This window comes from Eurytemora carolleeae, unplaced genomic scaffold (assembly GCF_000591075.1).
Source record: "Eurytemora carolleeae unplaced genomic scaffold, Eaff_2.0 scaffold131, whole genome shotgun sequence".
NCBI classification, from domain to species: domain Eukaryota; kingdom Metazoa; phylum Arthropoda; class Copepoda; order Calanoida; family Temoridae; genus Eurytemora; species Eurytemora carolleeae.
In genome coordinates, this window is record NW_019396496.1 from 174,737 (window position 1) to 184,354 (window position 9,618).

At 35.3% G+C, this 9,618-nt stretch overlaps 2 protein-coding genes across 2 annotated transcripts; both read right to left on the reverse strand.

The window, feature by feature from the left end:
- Window positions 1–466: 466 nt before the first annotated feature.
- LOC111704371 (2-oxoglutarate and iron-dependent oxygenase domain-containing protein 3) lies at window positions 467–3,880 on the reverse strand. Its single transcript, XM_023476599.1, has 4 exons — window positions 3,842–3,880; window positions 2,841–2,949; window positions 2,577–2,783; window positions 467–576 (listed from the first exon to the last, which is right to left on the reverse strand). Exons 1-4 carry the CDS (start codon window positions 3,878–3,880, stop codon window positions 467–469), a joined length of 465 nt encoding a protein of 154 aa, XP_023332367.1.
- Window positions 3,881–5,556: 1,676 nt separating this feature from the next.
- Window positions 5,557–9,411, reverse strand: LOC111704379 (uncharacterized). Its single transcript, XM_023476607.1, has 2 exons — window positions 5,844–9,411; window positions 5,557–5,653 (listed from the first exon to the last, which is right to left on the reverse strand). The coding sequence occupies exon 1, from the start codon at window positions 9,385–9,387 to the stop codon at window positions 6,655–6,657; it is 2,733 nt and encodes a 910-aa protein (XP_023332375.1). The 5' UTR covers window positions 9,388–9,411; the 3' UTR covers window positions 5,557–5,653; window positions 5,844–6,654.
- Between the last annotated feature and the right edge of the window lie 207 nt (window positions 9,412–9,618).

Below are 9,618 nucleotides of genomic sequence, written 5' to 3' on the forward strand. Positions count from 1 at the left end.
GGATTCCTGGGACTTTTTTTCCTAAAATAGTGTGGGGGGCTGCCAAAAAAGTCTCAGGAAATAAGATCCCAGGAAAAAAGACATGAAGAAAATAAATCATAGAAACAGAAAAACATAGAAAAAAAGGCCTTTTTTCCATTGTGAATCATGCATTTTCACTTGTTATATGACTTTTTTCCGGAAACTTTTTTTCCAATGACTTTTTTGGCGGTTACCTCCTCGTCCATACCTCCTGTATCCTCCAGCTCCTTTGTCTTATCTCCCCCTCTTTATATTCTTTTTATAGTTTCCTTTAGATTACCAACCCTCCCGAATATCTTGAGCTGAGTTTTCTCTTTGTTCTCTTGGATCTTTCTAAAACTTTTCTAATTGATTTATTTCAAAACTATTTTACAAGAAATTAAATTAATGTAATTTATTCAGCTCTCTATTTATGTCAATATGTAGGAACATTTTAGAACCAAGTTTAATTAGTGTAATCAGGATCACATGTGAAGAAGAATGCAAGAGCAATCCTTGCACCGGAAAGAACGGGTTCGATGTAGTGCTCATTCTCCTCTCCAGCAGTAAACAGTACTACGGGATATCAGGGTATATTCATAAACTAGGAGACATCAAGATATGTTCATAAGCCAGGAGATATCAGGATATATTCATAAACTAGAATATATCTGGATATATTTATAACTAGGATATATCAGGATATATTCATAAACTAGAATATATCTGGATATATTCATAACTAGGATATATCAGGGTACATATTCATAAACTAGGAGATATCAAATCAGGGTATTATATAAACATAATATAATATTATAATATATATATAATATATATAGAATATATAATATTATATATATATAATATTATAAACATAATATAAACATATAAACTAGGATTTATCAGAATATATTCATAAACTAGGAGATATCAGGGTATTATCATAAATAATGATTTTCATATTATAATGAAAGACAGTTTTCAAAACATTAAATTAAGTTTAAATAAAAATGAAAATAGATATGTAACGAATTACTTGTTTACAAATTAAGTTTTAAAATGCACTGACGGGGCCACCAACCCGAGACAAACAAAAACAAAAACACAAAAAAACTGTTCGACATTAAAATATGAACAATAATGTGACAGACAGACATGTAAAAAGACTGACAGACACTAAAGGACATGAAGATTGAAAAGATAAAAGTATGAAGTGTCACGTGATGTGCCTGGTTGCCAGGAAATGACAAGACAAGAGGGAATAATCGTCTTCCCAACATTTTACAGGAATATATATTCCTTAGATCTAAACTGGGTCTGCTATCACAGTATTGCTAGAGGTAATTTCTTTCATAAAACATAATTTAAGCAGAATATGAATAAAATATAATTCAACCGAAATCCCAACAAACTACTACATGAGCCGTTCAAAAGATTGTAAATAACTAAGGAAGTGAGTCTTTGTCACAAACTCTGATTTTCTAATCCCTACATTTTATCAACCTAATTTCGCAGACCTTAGATATTTCAAGTTATGAATTCTTTTAGATCAAATAATCTAAGTTTGAATTATTAAAGGTTTACAACATCAGGTTGCAAATATATAGGGATTAGAACATTTTAGATTGTGGCAAAGACTCAATTCCTTTGTATAAGGATTAACGTGTTATTATTATTAACACAAACCAAAAAGCAGGTTTTCTATGGCCAAATATGAATTAGGGTTTTATTTTTACACATAGAGAATAGAATATATATAGAGAGAGGAATTTACTAGAAAAAAGTGTAAAACGGCCATTTTGTTGTACTGTTTCCATACTGCAGATGTACTTCACATATTTGTGCTATATAACCTGTTGGGCCCTGGAATATAATTTTATTGAAAATCTAAAATTATTGTTAAAAGAAACCCAAATTATGAAATAGGCTGGTTTCATAGTTGACCAATGATCATTTCACATAGACTCTATGCCTTCCACTTTACAAACGATGATTTTCCGTTATAATTATAAATCAAATGATGTTTTTATTCACCTAATTCATAATAAAGTTTATTTAACAGTTAAAAAAATTCGAAATTGAAATGAATAGTCTAGGGAACAAACTGTATTAATGTGCTCTACTGCATATAATTTGTGAACATTTACATGATTTGTAAACTTTGAACTCTCTTTAAGGCTGAAAGGGACTAAAAAAATTCATACCGAGAGATTCTTTTAATTCCTCTCTATATATTCTATTCTCTATGTTTGTACAGCAATTTTTCAGACAAAATGATTTTCTATTTGTTACATATTACTTTCAGAAATGGCAAATGAGACGGATATTAGAAAAATGGCCAAATCAAAAGAATTTTAAGTTTTTCACACCAACCTAGTATCGTACATTCAAGGCAATATCATATATTTAGATTTTTAATATAATGTTAAAAATTGTAAGTAAATAATTAGGTTCAAAAGTAAGGTGTGAATATTCCCATGACATTCCTAAGCTGTTTTTAGATGGATGGAACACGTTGTTAAATGCACAATTTCTGTGACAGGGCCCCTCAGAGGAATATTCTGATGTCTGACAGGGCCCCTCAGAAGAATATCCTGAGATCTGATAGGGTCCCCCAGTATAATCTATCCTATTGAAGGATCCTCCAGTAAAGTCCTGTCCACTAGAGGATAGGTAGAGGACGGCTGAGTAATGAATAAGCGTATCCTCGTAAGTGAGAATATCAACATGCGGTCTCCAGTATTCTATAGAGCTCACTTCTCCGGTTATTAAGGTCAAACCTAAAAAAACGGCAAGATAAAAAATGTATTAATCGTACATACAAGAGTAAGTTTTACCTAAAGGTTGGGTTGGATAAACATGGTTTACTCCGAAGGTTTCGTGAACCTTGTCCTGCAGCAGGTTTCTTACTATGTTCAGTTGTACCCTGAGCTCTTCTAGATCCGTCTTAATCAGATATAAATCCAATCCATGATAGGATTCAGTAATTTCCCAATCTACTTGATCTGAAACCCCTTGACAGAAAACAGAATTAAACTTTTCTTTTCTCTTTCAATTATTTCTTTTGGTTGGTTTCATGTTCGAGAAACAAGAACTTTCCGAGGTTTTAATTCAAAAAGTGCAAATCATTTCTTGTCGAAAACAAAAAAGTAGGAAATCCCCGAAATTGAAAACAATTTTACAAGGTAAATAAAGAAAACTATATTGCAGTTTTCAAACTTTAATTTTTTTACTTATTTTGTTTCTTACTATTACTCTATCATCATAAATCTATTAATACTTTTGAAGTGACGTATTTTGTTGTTGTTCTTGTTGTTGATGTTGTTGTTGTTGTTGTTGTATTGAATTATATTCCTGATTTTGTATGTTTATAGTTCCATTCTCTGTAGTTAAGCTTCCACTACAATTTGAAAAAATAAATAAAAAAGTGGATGTTAATTGTTATTAAAAACGCCAATTTACACTAAAAAAGAAACTTTTTAAAAAATTCTAGACCTATAAATTAACACAATTAGGGGGATTAAGCTTCTCTGTTCTCTGTAGCTTTAGCTTTAAAGAAAATATTTTTTATTCTTCACAAGATAACAAGAACACACAAGAAGAAAAACTAATATAGCGACCTTCCCAATATCAAAAGAGAACACAAGAAGAAAAACTAGAGTGCACTTTACAAGATCAGAAGAAAATATTCAAAAAGGGTATATAGAACTTTTTGAAATAAAAATATTTAAAAAACTGTGAATGAATAGCATTAAAGGGACTGTAAGCGTAATTTCATGTAAAAGATGGCAATCTCCGATTAAGAACAGTAGATATTAATGTAGTTTGAAAAATTGACCTTTTTTCGAACTCCTAGAAAAACGACAATATCTTCCATATAAGAATCTAAGGGTAACGTTGCATCTTTGCATGGATGGTCACTTGAAATTACCCTTACAGTCCCTTAAATTAATCATTACTAAACGTGTCTAAAGCTAAAAAAATAACGTGTCCTTGCCGTAAAAAAAGAATTTTTGACCGTCTTTTTTTTTACCATCATTATGAGGCCTTACTTGTTTTCATTAGATTTTTAAATATTGTCTTAGTAAACAGATATTATTGTTTTAGTTTTCTAAAAATAATAACATTCTGGAATTTTTCTTTGTTAAAAATCTGTGTTTCCGGCCAACATACATTCAAGATAATGCGTCTCTGTGAGCCGAGAGTAATTTTACGCTCCGTGAACAATAATATGTAAATCTTAAATACTTTAAGTTTTCTTATCTCTTTGCTAAAATGGGGAATGTTAAAATAGAATTTTTAAATCTCCAGACTAAAAAGGGATTGTCAACAAAATTTCAAATGAGTGCCAAAATCGATTCACGCATTCACTGTTTACCGTTTTTATTGGAAAGAAAGAAGACATAGAAAAAAAGTTGTCATTTTTAAAGATACTAGGCTTTTAGGGCACTTTGCGTCAATCTTCTATTTAAACTTTTAATTGTGGCTCTATCTGTGAGCATCTTCCTCTTTGTACAATATAAAACAAGAAAAATAGTTCGCAGATTTAATAATATTTTTCACGCATTTTCAAAATCAATCTTTGGACACACATTTTTGTAATTTTTAGCATCCATAAGTCATGTAAGGTCCCACACAAAAGAGCCGGATATTGTAAATGCTAAAAAACAAAGATAAAGTAACTATATATATTACCTATCAACGTCTATCGCGATGAATGGTTCGATGTTTTTATATTTCTGCAGTAAGTTATGTACTCTTAGTTCTACTGAAGCGTACAGCTGTTGTGACAGAAAGTTTTGTACATGCGAAATTCCGCAAGTTTTTGTGACACATGTACTGTACAGTGTTCTTTCTCTGTCGTACTCAGCACTGCAGGGTACATAACAAATGTTTTTACTTGTGCTATGATATTGAGCAGAACTTTTATCACAATTTTTAGATTGTATCAGGAATTTGTCAAGCGTACTTGCTTTACAATATAATTCTTCACTATTCATTTTTTCACTAAACTTAAGTTCCGCACTTCTACATCGTAAATTCAATATTGAAACTAAACTTAAGTGAATCAAGATATTCATGAAGAAATTAACCCAATTGGTGAATAAATGACGTGAATGAAAGATGAGAATAATTGGGTTGAATATTAGATAATTGGATTATAAAGTAATGTATTTACTGAAAAGTGTAGATTTACAGATAAACTGTACAATTATCCCGGTTATAATTGTAAAGGGTAAACTGTAGCGCGGGGGAAACTGCTGTGTAAATTGTAATATATAAAACAGGTAAAAATAAGTTAAAACAGTTATCCATCTACACTCTACTGTCATACCTATCTATCTATCTACAGGGTGTTTCCTTACAACTGATATTTTTTATTTACTTATACTTTATAAATATATTATTAGTTAAACTGGATTGGGGCTTTTACGTTTTAAGAAAAACCACCATTCATATGAACTTTTCTAAGTTGGTTTAGCTGTGTGTTTCGCGACGAATCCTTCTCAAAACTAAATTCGTCGATATAGTAATAAAACCCTTTACCTAGAATCCATCCTAGGTGACCGAATATTTGTATCCTGTAAGCTTTACTCCAAATTCTCAACTTAGATCATTCTTCTGTAACTTACGAACTGTAGAATCAAATCTAATAAAAAAGGACAATCTTAAGCATATAAAAACACTAAATATATCATCAAAAGCAAAAGGATAAACGAAACTGCTTATCATGACTTCGCGGTATCTGACATGTGGGAATGAGAAACCTACGGGGCATATTCCTTTTAATGCAAGCGGGAAATTTAAAATAAGGCCGCAGAAACAAATGTCGTACTTACATATGCTGGCGTCCTGATCAATGGATAAAAAGGGTTTCTGTCTTAACTCAAGCATACAATATCTGAAATAATAAATCTGACAAACAATGCAAGTGACGGGGCAAGTAACATGAAATGTTATCCGACCAAGGCCCGTCTCAAGAATGAGTCTGATTTATCATTTCTCAGGCAGCTTTCAGTAAGGGGAACCAATAATAGATGATCTTACATATTCTGATTCTATCAGACCAATCAGAAGGTTCCAACTCACGTTTACAGTGAGTCTCATTAAACACTGGTGAGTTTGACTATTTTCGAAAGCTCAGAATATACGCGTAACACTCCGGCGGGGGGAGTGTTTCGAAAAGTAGTCTAAATATCCTCGAAACTAAAAATAAAACCCACACGCAATCAATAAGGAATAAGAAAAACCCCCTTAAACATAACCTCAAAGGCACATGAATAGAAAACAATATTTATTGCAATACAACGAGTTAACAGTAACATTATTCAACAATATATAATTTGTTACAGAAAATTTTTGTATAAACTAATATAAACTATATAAGATGTGTATGAGATCAATATATATATGGCAGGATTATGGTCACAGCCGCAATTTATGAATATCTCAGGTACATTATTTCTATCTTTTGTTATGTATATGTATATACCATTGTAATATCCGCAATCTATGACAGGTTTTTGAAAAAGAGTTACAATATCAAAAAAAAAACGGACTACGTTGAATAAATATCTTTAGGATTTTCATGGGACCGACACACAAAAAACAACGAAAACTGGTTAAAATGAAGAAAAAAAATATCAAGGATTAAAAGGTCTCCTCAAACTCTGTCTCCAGAGCATAATCCTCATCAGAGAACATTCTTTTCTCAGACTCTATGGCTTCTGCATAATCGAAGAATACGGGAGTTGCAGCCCTTTTCTTCCTCTTCCCTTTTTTCTTAAGAAATTGCACGGATCTAGTCTTCATGGGAACCACCTCATCCAGCTCCTCCTGGATGGTTCGAAGCCTTTTATGACTCCGATCTTCAGGCTCCAAAACCTCTTCAACCTCCCCGTCCTCGGTACAAATAACAACTTCTCCTTCCTCCTCGGACTGAGACCCTTGCTCCAGGGTTTCAACATCCTGAGGAGTACTAACGGAGAACTTCACCTTTTTGTGAACCTGCTCCTGGTTATTATCATCTCTAGGTCTCTTCTTTGCTGTCGTCCTCTTCTGCCTTGCTATCACCCACTCTGGCAGAGCTGGGAGATCTACAGACCATTTTGCCCTGAGAGTATCATCCCCACACTCTATCAGTTCATTGAAATAGGCGATCCTTGCATCCCGGATTTTCAGCTCCTCTCTCAGTCTTGTTGTGCAGTTGACCTCTTCCTTCCATTTATTCGTGATGGTTTTCAAAAGAACTCCCTCCATAAACACAACGGTTAAAGCTTCACAGTTGAAGATCCTCCTGTACATATGTCTCATTGGATCATATAGGTGACGATAGAATTTCTGAAACTCAATATCAGAACCCATTCTCCTTAAGAAATCCGATATCAGGGTAGGGTTTTCACGAGCCCACTCCATCACTACAGGAACCTGCTCACGTTTGAGTTTCTTGCACTGCTTCCCTATTGAAAAACTGCGCACAGTGACAGGATCCATCTCCAGGCTCTTGATTTGTAGAGATTTGGGACGTAACAGACCTGAGGAAAGTAGAGCTGGCTCCTTGAAGTTGCACGCTGAAATCTGCACTGGTGAAATCTTAAATGTTGCATAATGCATGAGTTCTCCAGATACAGATGGAAGCTTGGAATCTTCGTCCCATCTGAGCCCTTGCTGAGTCCATATCCGCACCATCTCAACAAACCAGGACCTGCACTGATGAAGAAACCTGCATCCTCCCCTGGTTAGGGAGGGCCATTCTCCAAGAGTCTTTTTCCAGAGCAATACTCTGGGAGGAGCCTCGTCCATCAAAGGAGAATCTTCTGAATATCTGAACCTGAGACATTTTATTAGATCAGATCTGGAGACTGCAGTTTTGAACGATTTATCATGCACCTCCGTGCTCTCTAGTGTAGTAGCGAGCAGCTTGAGAAACCAGTCCGCAGCAAGCCACTGGTCAAACCTTCCCACGTAAAACAGAAAAATTTCAGGGTCCGGTATATAATCCCTAAGGATTATTGATGCAAATACACAGTAAGCTAGGTGACCTATCTTTAAATCAGCTATTGCATATACCTTGAGAGCATCTGGGATCTCCTTCCATCTTACACCCCACAGGTTGTCAGCTGTGGAACACATCTTGTTCATGACCACGCCCAGCACTTGCATTGCAATGGCATTCATGTTCCTGGCTTGCATAGCGTACCCAGCAACCAGAGCAATAGAGCTTGTCTCAAGGAAACCTTTCATTGTCACTTCTTTCTCCGTGATTAAGCTATAGAATTTTATCAGACCCTCAACATCATGCTTCACAGCCACTCCGGTACAGATGGGGAGCAAGGAGAAGAATCTGATGATACTGTCAGGGGCCCGGATATGGTTTAGGATATAACGCCCTTTGGCATCCCGGAACAAATCCAGGCTGACCATAAGGGCGTGGTTCAAACCATTACCAAGCATAACTTTGACTGGCAACTGCTGCATCCTGTCCTCAGGTTGACCCATAATCGTTTTTTCTTCCTTCTTTGACATAATCTGTCCCTTCTTGAAAGGTATGCGTCCAGCTATCCTGAGAGTGTCATAAAGAGTGGATTTGATTTCCTCTACATCCATACTAACTACATGTGTTGGGAGGATTTTCTGGTCCAAGGCATACTTGTCCCAGAACCACGAGGTTATATCTTCAATTTCTTGGTCTGTAGACTTGCCTACAATTATCTCTTTGACCTCAACTTGATCAAGAATATCCATTGTGATACCACGTTGGTAAGACCAGAAATCTACCTCAGCTCTCCCAGGCAAGTTCCAATCTCCAGGTCTCTCCATAGTACAGCTCAGGAAATCCAATAACGGAGTACCTGTAGGTAAGAGATTGCGCAGGGAATCAAGTTGAGGATTCTGCATCCCATCCTTCTCAGTCTTGTTTAAATAATCCTCCATGCATCTCCGATCTCTCCCTCTATTTATCACTGGTTCATATCCACAAAATTTGGTAACGAGACTGGGTTTGGAGTAGGGTTTGTTTTTCCCCCACATGTTAACCTCCGTCCTTGGAATAAGTATGGAGTCATCTTGGGTTGCAGGGATGGATCTGGCTCGGGCCATGGTCTGGGCAGCTCTCTCTCTTAGCTCATTGGTTTCTGTGTGAAGTATGGGTAGAGCCATCCTCCTCTTCAGGTCCTGCTCCGTGGGAAGTCTGAACAATAAAAATGTTAAAAAAACCGGAAAAAACTTTAAAAATTTAGAAACTTGGATAAGGTAACAATTCATATAACTCAACAAAAGTTGGGAGGGGGGTATAATCAATGAGTAAATCTTTGAAATGGGAGAAGGATTTGGGAAATCGTACTCAATTACAGGAGTGGGAATCCCAAATATATCCTTCTCCATTATGTCTAAGGTTTGAGGCCGGAAATCTTGNTAGTACTAGAGTTTAGACATCGCCAATAATACGACTGGGAGAGCCAAATTCCTTTATCAACCATTTTTTTAACTCAGAAAAATTATCTGAACAATCTAGAGTCCTGGATTTGATGTCTTCTGATAGATGACGGTTGTAGATCTGTGCAGCTCGTTGCTTTGAAGTCCCCCATCCCAACAATCCTATCTCAATTTCATCTA

Excerpts from the sequence above, each read along its gene's own strand:
- LOC111704371 (XM_023476599.1), bottom strand. The coding sequence starts at position 3,880 with ATGGAAGATATTGTCGTTTTTCTAGGAGTTCGAAAAAAG. Across the intron at positions 2,784-2,840 it reads TTATCCAACCCAACCTTTAG|GTTTGACCTTAATAACCGGA; the intron begins GTAAAACTTACT and ends CCGTTTTTTTAG. Across the intron at positions 577-2,576 it reads ATATTCTTCTGAGGGGCCCT|TACTGTTTACTGCTGGAGAG; the intron begins GTCAGACATCAG and ends GATATCCCGTAG.
- LOC111704379 (XM_023476607.1), bottom strand. The coding sequence starts at position 9,387 with ATGGAGAAGGATATATTTGGGATTCCCACTCCTGTAATTGAGTACGAT.